Genomic DNA, 12,901 nt, shown 5'->3' with positions numbered 1-12,901 from the left:
CAATAGCAATGATTAGAAGAAGGAATGCTGATCCCTTCATGCATGAAATAGTTTATCCTGCTATGGAGCCCAGGAAACTAATAAAGCTTCTATGGAACAAAGACATAGAGGCTTACTTTGACCAGATTAAGACATTTGCTAGAAATGCTTTTATTTTTCCTTTTTGTTTTGCATGAATCAGGAAACAAGGAAATGAACAGTTACATCAGAAAAGGCAAACAGTAAATAGAATTATTTTAAAGTTACTCTGATCAAAACAGATCAGTGATTATTCTGGCCTTTAAAAATGCACATTTTAACTGTTTAAAATTATGAAAATAGTTAAATCAACATCTTCATTTTTTAAAATGTATTTTAATGACTTAAATATGCTTGTGAATCAGGAAATTTGAACGCAAATTAATCTGATATTTCCAACCATGGAAATAGATAAGCACAACATAGGGTAGCTGTTGCACATATACCTTTATAACACTTAGAAATACTTGTACGCACATGAGAATTGCAAAGATTGTTACTTTTCAAAATGTTTATACTATTTACTGAGGTAAGAAACTCCACCTTTACATATTATCCTTAATCCTAGGTAATACAGTTTTTTAAAGAGTAAGTCTTCAGAGAAATAGAAATAATTGTGAAGACAAGTCTTTATAAACTGATTTTTAAAAATAATCCTTTTCATACTCTTCTTTTATAATTACTTTTGAAAATGCAGAATTTTCAGGTTGGTTTTACATGGTGCATAATTACGCTATAGCTGTTATTATCCCAAATTTCTAGAAAAACATAAAGAGAATTTGAATGTAATTTTATACTTACTTACAAGTTATGAAAAAGATTGTTTGCTCTTATTTATGAGATATAAATACATATGCTTATAAATATAAATACTTATTCTATACAAATATTATACAAATACTTGTACTTGAAATGATTGTGGAAGAAATCACTAATTGCCTTAAATTAAAAAGACACTGAAAAAGATATATGAAGGATTTTATTTTGTTGTTGTTTTGGTTTGGGGTTTCTTTTGTGTGTTTTCTTTAGTGTGTTTTTTTTGTTTTGTTTTGTTTTGTTTGTTTGTTTGGGTTTTTTTTGTAATGCAGAGTCACTAATCCATCATGGAAGACAAAATTAAGAGCAGTTAATTTAGTATTTCAATTATATATCATTGTTCTTCAATTTTACAATATAATCATTTTTATGATGTGAATATATTTTTAAAAATACATTTTTCCTCCAAGGAATATGAATTCAAAATAGTATTACTGCTTTTATTTATATAATTTTTGAAAGTTAGATATTCCTGTACGTTTAAGGGCTTATTGGTTTTTCTTCTTGTTCCCATTTCCACAATGGTAGTATTACAAGATTCAGTTACTTACAGTGATAGGGAGACTCTAATTGCCCCATATGATGGGGTTCTAGGGATTTTGGTTTTATTCAAGTATTCTCATCCAAGTCATGATACATTTTAATTCTCAGACCTGAAGATATTTTTTGTAAATATATCCAGTAGGGAAAAATCACTTTTTAAGAGGAAAAAATACCTTCTGGTTTTATAACATGCTTCATCTGGTCATGACTTACAATCTGATAAGCTCATGCTGTTAATGAATTGTAAGAGCAAAGAAACCTGTAAAAAAGTATACAGCAATGTTTAAATACAGACCGATATAACATGCAAAGCTGTATTTTGCAAGTAATGAAAGAAGGACAGAAACTGGGGAAAGAAGAGGAGGAAGAGGGGAAAAATAAAAGCAGTAAATATATGCATTTCCATTTCTATTGTCAACATATTCAACTTATTCTATTACAAAACTTGCAATGAATATATATGTGTTGTGAAATAATAGTCCCCTTAAATTCAAGGTAGTTCACTCCTGTGATCTGTATTTAATGTAATCTAGGTATATTATGCGAATTAATACCTGCACAAGAGAAATTTTGAGGTTCTATTCCACAATTACCAATCTATTCATGATTAGAGATTAAGCTTTCCAAAGTCCAAGGTTTGTTTGTTTGTTTTTCTTTTTAAAGCCTGAGGACACCACCACTAATAGAATTTCATTTGAATATGGAAGGAACAAGGAATGTATTTTTCACATGAAAAAACACGTTTTTCTCCACTTTCAAAATAAAATATTAACAGGAGAAAGAACATACATAGCTTTAACTTGCTGTGCAGCCTTCACAGGTTGTTGGGGGTAGAGGAATAAATAGTATGGAAATTACAATTTTTGTGTCATCCTCTAAATGAACATCATTGCTTTGCTAGAGACAATGAATAGTTAGCCACTAGCTACTCTGGACTCTGATTTCTTGTGTCGGTGGATCCTAATGTAATCTTTCCTGCTTTGTGGCATCGTATTTGCCAGCCTTGGCTTTAGAAGTGTGAAATATTACTTAAAGATAATTTAAATTACGTGTTCACAAGAAACCTTTTAACACACAGAAAAAGCATCATAGGCGATAGCGTAAGGGATTGACTGTTTTTCATAGTGAGAGCTTTGTTACAGATTAAATCTTTTGTTGCATCCACAAATTGCAGACTTCTTAAAAAACGTGTCTCTGTAACTTTTTCACTGTGAATACACTGCTGTAATTCAACTGACAGCATATGATTTCATCAATCCAAATCTTGGTGACATCAAAACTATAACTGAAGGAAAGGTACTTGTGCAAACTGTGAATTCAAGGCCTGTGACTGTCTATTGCTTTGTTTCATTTCTCCTTTGCAAAAAAACTAGATATTAAATGCAAAATATTTCATCACCAAATTTTAAACTTAAAAGGTTACTGTGGAAGCGTTAACTCAAGTATTTTTCAGATGTTTCTGGAAATAGTTATGCTATGTCTTGACTAATCATCCAAGTACTGTATGCAATGGAGGCAAATTAATGTTCTGACAACTCATGGATCCAATTCAACATGGAGAGACTGGATTAAGTTCAAAACTGAAAGTGTTTGCTCATGATTGTTGTACATAAGACATTTATATACATATTGTGGAATTTCTGAACTTAGTTAACAGAAGTGCTAATGGGAATAATGTTCTAATTGTGTTTTTTAATCCTGCTGATAAAAAGACACAGTATCCCTATTGTCATTGTCTTTATTATATTGCTTAGAAGATGTAGCTCTTGAGGATGCATGTTTTAATATGTCTAGAGATTTTGAAAGTGTAGATGAGATGGATGTTTAATTATGAAGATACTGGGCAAACAGAATAGATTATGGAACAGGAAATTGTAAAAAATGGTAAGCTCTATTTTTTCTCTTTTCCAGCACGCAACTAGTGCAGGTTAGCAGTGGAGGAAGGGGTTCCTTTTTAAGACATGTAAATACTCCATATGCAGTTTTTAACCTCAATGGTTGAACTGATTTTCTGTTTTAAAATTTGAAGCTACAGGAGATATAACTTCAAAGTGAATCAAAGCTATGTTTATCCCTCTTATATGTCAGAGTTTAAGTGCAATGTTTTATGTATACAGTCATCATGACAGTTAAAAAGGCTATAAAGAAAAGCAATTATATAATTGCTTTAAAAAATTAAGTAGCACGGATAAAGGCTTTTAGAAACTACAGAACAGTTTTAATAATTATATCACCTGAAGTCAAGCTGCAAAATTATGTCCTAATTATTTGCAACGATTAATTATCTATAAAGTTATAAGCTCTGAAAGATTTTATGGGAGAGTGGGGGAATTCTTTGATTATTTTTTCTTGCATACACACTAAAACAACACCCCATCATTTTCTATTTTAGCAGTTTCCACAACTTAAACATTAAATTCTTATTGTTGCTTTCTGTTATATTAGTAGTGTGTGTTTTGCAATTCTAATCTTCACGTTTTTCTTTCTTTATCACCGAAGTAGGCCTTTTGAAGCCAGGGAATTTTTCATAGCAATATTGACAGTGTTCGCATTTGCATGATGACAGCCAAGGAATGGAGCAGTAATTTTTGAAATTGCAGAAGTATTTAGAACACTGATAAAAGCTGAAATATATTTTTGATGGATTGAAGTTAAGCATACATGATTTTTCCTGCTGTCAAAAGGCTCTGAATTTAGTGAATATTTGCCTGCTGTGAGAATGCAAGATTAACATCACAACCATCACCCGGGCACCCAAACCCTGCAATTTAATAGCTTTTTAGGTTCTTTCCTTTTTCTAAACAGCAATTAATCTCATTTTAGTACAATTTTCTCGTTTCTGAAGTCGCTCATTGAATCGCTGTTTTGTTCATATTTGGCTTCAGCTCCTCTGCATAGTCATTAAAGTCCCAATTAATGTCACCTTTAGCTGAAGAGTACTCATTTTTATTGAGAAAATGACAGTTGCTGCCATGAGTAGTGCAGTGTAATATACATTAATTGCCCTGTAACACTGGTAATTACGAGTTTTTCAAGCCTCTCAGTAAACTGTCATGCCTAGACAAGACTGTGCTAAAATAGATTACTCATTAGGGAGACCTGTCCTGTTTTCTGGTGGGTTCTTAGTGTTGGTTTAAAAAAAATCTTGAGTTTGAACAAATAGTTGCCAAAAGCAATTTCCTACAACAACATGTCTGTGTTCAGTTTTCCAGCCATCACTTAAGCCTGCGGTCAGCAAACAGACAGGGTGCTGTGGACTCTAGAGATGTCAAGATTTCAGTGTTTATTTACATGGATCACAAAGATAAGCTTAGCAATTCATAATTCAGTGTTTAATATGGATGTATGGATGTTATTAAAGCCACCCCTTTCAGTGTTGTGTTTATAACAAGTCTACCTGATGTTGTAGAACAGCAGTCAATACTATCAATATTCCATGCCTAGAAAGACAGTGCTACCAACTATCCAGTGAGTTTAAATTACTAAATCCGTTATCAAATAATTCTTATGTAGGAACAGCAGGAATTATGCTGTACGTTATGTGGAATATTTAGCAGTTATTTTAGGAACTGTATAGTGTGGCAAGGTCTATCTGGAAAAAAAAAAGAAAAAAAAAAAGCTAGAAACCACCAGTGGGAACACTGGTTAATACTATGACTCCCTCTGAAAATCAGACTTTTATTATGTATATTGTTAGAAGACCCACCTGGACTGGGAATATGGTGCGAGGCATGTATTTTTAATTTCAGAAGGAATGTATTTCATTGCTTTCTCTTCTGTCTCTCTCATGTTTTATGTTTGTTTTTAAGGACAAAATAGTCTTCTTTACAGCTCATTGCAGCACTGAACTGAAAAAAGAAAACCTTTGTTTTATCTCTGTTATAACACCAGCTTTAGGCAATCTGCTCTTTCATGCTCTCTCTAAATGAATTTTGTCACAGCCTTTCATATTCTCTTGCTGTGATGAGCTAATGAAAGTAGATAGTACAATTTGTGCTGACCAGGTAGCAACTGCCAGCTTGCAGCTGAGGATAGTTTAAAGAAATAAATAAAATATAGCATTATATCACTGATTTATCCATTACATGACATTAATAGTGAGAAACCTTGGTGTGTTTATCTGTTTGTATTGGTGTGCATTTATCGAATTGTTTATGACAAGACTAATTGGGGTAATTGTAGACACTGAAATTACCTGTCAGCTATATGTAACCACACTCCCTTTCTTTCTGACAAATGATGACAACTGAGGGACCCCGTAGCATTACTCATGATGGCTTTTCGAGTGGTAATAAGGACAATAGGGGCCCTGGCTAATTTGACATGGACAGCCTTCACAACAAGAAGCCAGCTAAATGACTTGTCAGTAGGGGAAAGAAGTCAGAAAAGTAATGGAGTCCCCCATGGCGCTCTGACAGGGAGATGAGGCAATTTCAACGGAAAGTGAAAAGGCTTCAGTTTGTCAAGTATTTAGAACAATCAGAGAACAGCTAGAGGCTGGAACCTGACAATAAATTTGTGAACCATGGTAGCAGTTTCATATAGGTCAGTTATTTCATAATGGCTGTGAAGCTTTCAGAGGTTTCCGCTTTCGTAGCATACTTCACATCAGCCAACTGGTGCTTTGTCACCTTAAATTTGTGCTTCACTTTACACAGTAGGAATAATGGTTAAGGTTACAGAGGAGCGGCAGTGTAAGACAGCATGATGTGCAGACACCAATCTATTGAAAAATAAACAAAAATTTAGATAGTAATGGCGTGATTGCATCCATTACAAGCTAGCAGTGTTAACAGGTTCTTTATGATTTTGGCCTGCACCCTTTATATGGGTAAGTAATGTACTGTATCTGTCCTGGACAAAACTAATAGAACTTAACTTCCCATTCCTAGCCTTTCACCCTATCATACATAATTAGAATTTCCTAAGTTTCTTTTCCTTTTGCTTGCTAATGAAATATATTCCAATCCTACAATTATGACACCTATTGAGACACTCTTAACAATTTACACAGAAGGAGAATCTGTGATGTTTTTGAGTGCTCAGCTGAAGATGATATTCTGAAGATGATGTACTTTTTTCAAAGAAAAAAAATACAACGACCTTCCAGAATTAAATACCAGTTCTGTATCCCACTGATAGTTCTTTTTATCTGTGGCTTCAAGAGTCTGCTGGGGTTTTTTTGTTTTGTTTTGATTTAATCTAGTTCTTACCTGTTTATTTGCATTGAGATAAAAAGTCAATATATGATTAAAGCATCAGTTCAGTATTGCACTCTGCCTTCTGAATTCCTGACACAGACTCCTGAATACTTTAAAAGTGTTTATGGATTGAGCACACATTCTCTTAGAAGTATCAGCTTGTTGTTTTTGGCAGTGATTGTTTTGAATCCTTAGAAAGTAGGATTAAATATTTTCACTTTAATGTTTTACTAATTGTCTGATTCCTTCATTTTACCAAATCTTAAAACTAATGCAGCAGCTGTTTGTTTGTGAACCATGTGGATTCTAGCTTTTTGGATAAGCGCTTCAAGATGTCGCATTGCACAACCAACACATTTCTTGACCTGATCTTACTAAATTTAGTTACATAAACATTTTTTCCTCCCCTTCTCAATCATTTGAATGTTTAGCACAGTTTTTTCTTACAAAGAGGTCATAGAATAGGCTTTCTTGTGCCATACTAAAAAGTAATACTGCTTTGTTTATATGAATCCCACTCCCCCACACCACTCCCATCAATCACCCTTTCCTCATTTTTTTTTTCAGAGTTATGCTCTTGCTCTGTGAGTCACATCAGTCAGGTTTGAAGGAATCTTAATTTAGGCCAGCCAAGATCTGCGACCTTGATTCCCAATACTGGAAAAATTCAGTGTGGTGTTTTTTTCCAGGAAATACATTGGTAAATTGAAGGAGCTTGTCTTTCTGCAAGATGAGCCATTGAGTCTGGTGTTATAAATGTAGTGTTCTTTCTCTGAAAAAACAAGGAAACAAAACAAAAACAAGCAAATAAAAAGCATGTGAAGTTATCATTTAAACACAGTATATCTATACCCGAATCTTCTTTATTGTTTGCACATCTTGCACATGTTCATCTAAGTTTGCCATATACTCTACTGATGGTTTTCTAATATGTTTCTCCAGGAGAATTAAAGGTCTTATCAGCACATGGTGAAGTGGCACCAAGGTCTCTTCTCCTTGAATAATGTATAAGCTTCCTCTTTTTTGCCTGAAAAAGGGCTTTTGGGATATTCATGTTTAAGTCTCTTCGGAGCATTACAGGATCAGGGTCGAGACCAAGAATTGCTAGGATGTGCTATCTTGTCTGTACTCTTCCTTCGTTGCTGGTGGAATCGTGTGGGTGTGAGTGGGGCAGAATCTGCTCCTTCAGTCTTTTTGGTGCAATTGTCATAGTAGTTTGCTTCACCATTGCTCATTCATGTAATAGTTCATTGCTAGTAATTGCCTTTAATACTTCCACTGACCTTATTAGTTCATCCTATCTCATCTCAGCTTTCCAAGAAATCTGAGAGTGATGGTTTTTCATCACCTCCTTTTCCTCCCTCCCTACTTCCATATACCCTAATGTGCTTTAAATTTAATGCTTAAATATTATTATCTAGAATTTGATCAAATCAAGAAGCTGATATAGTCAATTTTCATTCCTTGCTATGTGTGCTCCAGCTGTATGATTCCTGCTGAAGTCAATAGTGGCATTCGAATGGTTGAAATTTCAACTACATTTATTCTTTCCTTCCTTGAAATATTTAAATTTTTAAACATTTTGATTAACTACTAAATACAAAATTACTCATAAAGAGCAAATGTAAATATGGTAGGCATGTAATAAGCTTGTAGCAAAATATGGACAAATTCATACCTGGCAGCAGAAAGACAGATATAGCCCAAAATCATTCTAATGCATGCTGTGCAAATGCTAGATGTTATCTTAAAGCTTACTATTCTGTTTGAAATCTGTATTTTTCCAGTAGTTAAAACATAATTTGTTGCTATAACCTTTTCCATTTTGTGACCATTTCCATTTTGTTTGAGAATCAATAACTTCATTTAAAAGAACGACACCATAAAGGAAGATGAAGAAATCAAAATAAACTATTCAATGTTTAGGAAAATGGCTTTCTTTGGAAAAAAATGTGGCTAATGTATCTTATTTTTAAAGTGTTTTTGAATAGGTAGTATTTCAATGACATTGAGTTTGAGAAGTTGCTTCACAATGTAGGAGAGATACCTCAGTCTTCTAGTTATGCTGGTTGGAAACAGACCTTCATAACAACACTAACATCTTTCTTTCATTAAGAGATTTTGTTATTAAGTTTGATTTAGGAGGTATTTGAGGTTTTTTTATCACACATAGTACAGGTCTTCAAGAAGTTGGTTTTTTCAGTTTTTTTTATTGCTTTTTTTTTTTTTTTTTTTTTTTTTTTACAAAGCAAATGCCTACTTTATTTATTGCAGAAGATATCAGAGCTTTGACAGAAGTTATGCCTTGTGGCAAGAAGTCTGTTTTGGGAGGAATGAGGACAATCTAGTTCTGCTTGAGGAAATGGAAGAATATTTCCTTCTAAGAGGATTAATCCTGCTGTTTGTTTATTTAAAAGAAAAAAGACTTAAAAATAAAAACAAGCCTAAAAAAGAGCCAAGATAGTCTTTATAATTGCATCTAGACTAAATTGAATAATTTTTTGTAGCAACTTAAATTCAATAATTTTATTCATCAATAAAATTGAAGCTATGTACATTTGTAAAAAGGAAAAAGTTGAGTAAACTCTGAGAAGTATTAAATAGATACGTCAAAATTTTGCATCTAATGTGACTGTTTTCCATTACTAGACCTTTGAATACTTGCCATGTTTCTGTACTGCTGTGTAATTATACCTTTTTCATAAATATTGTCACAATATAATGTTGCATAGGTCTACCGTTACTATATACTAAAATTTGATATGAAATCAGTGCAGAACTCATATAAAGCTTCACTTCTTTTTCTTTTTTTTTTCATTTAGAGATATGCAGGAATTAGTAAAAATATGTTTTTTTAATTTCTTTCTAAATCTGACAGAAGTAGAACCAATATGGCCAACAACTGTCTCAGTGCCTGCATTTTGTAAATGTAGAAAGAAGTGCAGAATAGAATCACTTATACCAAAACTGCGAGTAAGTCTGTTTGTATCAATCATATTTCTATTTCAGCAGGTAATGCCACAAATTTAGGGAATATTTATGTTGTAATTCTGCATTTGCCTGAATATTGAGCATTCTGCAAATATAAAATCCTTTCCATCTTCTATGTCCATCGCTTAAAATTAATGAAATTTCAGTGAATAATAAAAGATTATAGATATGATGGCTACATTTTTTTTAAGTTCAGAGCCAATAAGAAAATGTTTTTGCAGAACTACAGTGCCATAATCTTAAATGCAGAGCTCCCTTATATGAAGAAATATGTTTAATACCTTTTATACTGTGAAATGCCAACTAAGTCCCTGCAATGTTTGGTTTATTACAAGAAAACAGTCGTTGCCTGTGTCATTAGCAGGTATAAATTGGAACACCTTGTAGGTTGAAATATAAGTAGCTTTACACAGAGAAGGAGCAGACATGATAAAGTTATATATGTATATAATACTCTTATGTTTTCACTAACAATTTTAACTGCAAAATAAATTCAAATTATGTGAACTGCACTTGCCCATTATGTAGTCTTAATATTCTTTCAACCATCTATTCCAGTAAATATGATAACTTTCATTTGTTTTTCCAATATTTTCTTTCCTTCTCTGAAAAAGAAATAAGTCTATTGTGAAATTAATGGACAGTGACACTGTAAAAAAAAAAGCATCTTCCAAATGCAAGGGAAAAAAACCACCAACAACAAAAGTTAGTTTTTCTGTTTGGACATGCAGTAGGTGATGGAGATCAAGTTAGCATGCTTCATACTTGAATGCCTGTTTAGTGAAAGATATTTCCTCTGTTTAATTTCTGTAATCTTGTTGTCTTTGGCAGTTTTTTCCTGTTCCAAGTTTTTGTGTAAGTCTAAAAACTAAAGAAACAAGCCCTAAGCATAGATATACCACAATCACCAGTTAGCTAATTATTTCATGGCTAATAGAGATGGAAAAGTATGCATGTAGAAGCATTTACCGTTATTACTAAGTATAAAATAGCATTTTTTTCATATAATTTTCCCCCTTACTATATAAAAAAAATCTGCTTCTGTCCTAAAGGCATCACTGTTCCACTATCAAATATAAAATCTCAGCACTGACCTGAGATGCTACTTGTATCTAGTAACTGAATGTCTGTGGGTTTTACTGTATACCTGTCCATCTGTAATTACAAAGATAGGTGTATTTTGGTTTATAGGAAGTCCAAATTCATATGTGATGTCTAGAGTCATATGTAAGAATCATGAGTATCAGTAAAAGATGGCATAAAATGAATGAAACTGGTTAAATGGTGGCACATGTGGAAAGTCTGTTCCCATTCCTGCATGTAGGGATAAACTGTCATTCCAGCAACTGGCAAAGCTTTGTATTCTAATTGGAAATAATCAACATATGACATACTGGAAATAACCAATTGCATAAGGAATATTATTGATGAGCAAAATGCCACCGGCTGGTTTTATTCATTTTATTGTATTTAGATTGTATTTTAACTACCTTCTAATTAGTTTTAACTTAGCTCAATTAAAAGCAGTAAAACCTACTTATCTAATAAGTGGCACACATAAAGAAACATACAACCTGTTATTTGCCCTAAGTTAGTCATCCATGAAATAATTAATTGATTTTTTGTTTTCCCCACATTTTTGAAGAAAAACAAAACAATTGAATTTATCCTTCCCCCTCCCCAAACAAAACACAGAAACAACTTTCTTTTTTTTTTTTTTCCTAGCTGCATTCTTAGCTGTTAAAATATCCAAAGGCACTCAATCATGTTTCATTTTAATTTCCAGGCCATGTGTTATATTAGTGAAGCGCACATGTTACTGATTTGAGCTGAAAGTTCTCAGTCTGTTTAGCAGAACACCAGGCTGGCATGAACAAGGTCCATACTAGGTCAGAGGCCTGGTGTTGACATCTTTCTTAAATCTTACGTTTGTAAAAACTAGAAGCACAGGTCAGGGCAGCCAGCTGATGGCACTGCTTCTTAAAACCATTGATTAGTTTAGCTCAACATTTATCAACTACACAGGGACTAAACCTTTTAACTTGAGAGTTTTGATATACCTTATTTTTTAATGAGGATGTTATTGGCCCAAGGTGTTGGCTCCATACCCTTAAAAGTTTAGTGCAAGCATTTTCTACCTTTTAGCTGGCTAACAGGATATAAAATATAGTGTTTACATGATTGTGGTTTGTTTGAGTTTGTTACAAGTGCGGGCATTACAAAAAGAGTGCAGGAAGTACTGTCACCAGAGAGCTAAAATAATCCTGAATTTGCCGATTAATTGCAAGAGTTGCAGATTTTGCTATAAGAAAACAGTAGACAGAGAATCAAATACAAGGACCATGGCAAACCCAGGACAGTACAATTTCTACACAAGCAACACAGAGTTCCCAGTGATATATCACGTGAGAGACAAGCAACGGGGATGTAGTCACAGCAGGTCTCAATCAAGTTCTTCTGAACTCAGAGGGGATGAAACAGATCGCAGCAGTGACAAGGCATGACCTAACAACAGAGTATCCACAATCTAATACAAAGAAAAGTAAAATATCATTTTCTGGTTGAGGAATAGGGTGCACAGTGTCAATAAGTGGATATAGGAGCATTAAGTCCTAAATCAAAAAGGTTTTCCATACTGCTTTTACTTGAAAGTGCTTCTATTTGGCAGCAGCAGTAACTAACTTTTATGCACTCTGGCTTAGCTTTTTAACTCCTGGCAGCCAGTTACTTCAGTCAAGCAGCTGGGGACTCAGCACCTAATTACTGCCCTTTGACTGCGCGTGTGTTACTTTTTACTGCAAAGGCCTATGTTAGATACAGATTTCCTTAGGACCCTAGCATCAAGCTCTGTCCTGCTTACAAATCAAGAAGCACAACAGCAGCAGTTCAAGAATAAAAGGCGTATGTGTGTGACCTGGTTTATAGATGGTCTGTTGAAACTGCACTCTCAGCAACAGAGGGTGCCTTCACTGGGCTAGAATAATCTCTGCTGCTCCTCCTACTTAAAAAGAAGTATAAAAAATTCAGTATGAATGCTTACTGTCTTTTATTACCTTCTGGATAGCAGGAGTAGGAATTTCTACAAGGGCAGGGGGGCCAAATAAAACAGAAAGTTAATTTGGGAATAGATTTCCGTTTTGATTATTGGCAACATTCTTACCTCCTTTCTGTGTTGATGTGCTGTCTGTAAATAATGACTCAAATATGTGAAAGTGAAGTAGAAAATGTACTGTAAGTTTCTAGATTGTAATCCCAGTTTGTTAACAAATCAGAAAATAATGATGTCTTCTGGAAAAAAAAGAAAGGTGATGGCAGTTTCCTCTTTATGCTCT

The 12,901-nt window shown here is 33.7% G+C and overlaps 1 protein-coding gene across 4 annotated transcripts in view; it reads left to right on the top strand.

Annotated features, from left to right (window-relative positions):
* CDIN1 (CDAN1 interacting nuclease 1) overlaps positions 1–12,901 on the top strand; it is a 114,249-nt gene that overhangs the window by 76,134 nt on the left and 25,214 nt on the right. The window contains exon 11 of one of the 4 annotated variants that reach the window (XM_042813801.1): positions 8,828–10,066. The exons of the other annotated variants lie outside the window; for them this stretch is intronic. Coding sequence (XP_042669735.1) covers positions 8,828–8,870 — 43 coding nt within the window. The 3' untranslated portion in view covers positions 8,871–10,066. Of the gene's footprint in view, positions 1–8,827; positions 10,067–12,901 lie in introns of those variants that run through there. 4 annotated transcript variants of the gene reach the window in all.

The sequence above is a fragment of the Centrocercus urophasianus genome, unplaced genomic scaffold (assembly GCF_019232065.1).
Source record: "Centrocercus urophasianus isolate 14NV4802_14NV808 unplaced genomic scaffold, USGS_Curo_1.0 seq_14, whole genome shotgun sequence".
In the NCBI taxonomy this organism is placed as follows: Eukaryota; Metazoa; Chordata; class Aves; order Galliformes; family Phasianidae; genus Centrocercus; species Centrocercus urophasianus.
The sequence above is the reverse complement of the archived record's forward strand: the minus strand, read 5'-3'. Positions and strand labels throughout refer to the sequence as shown.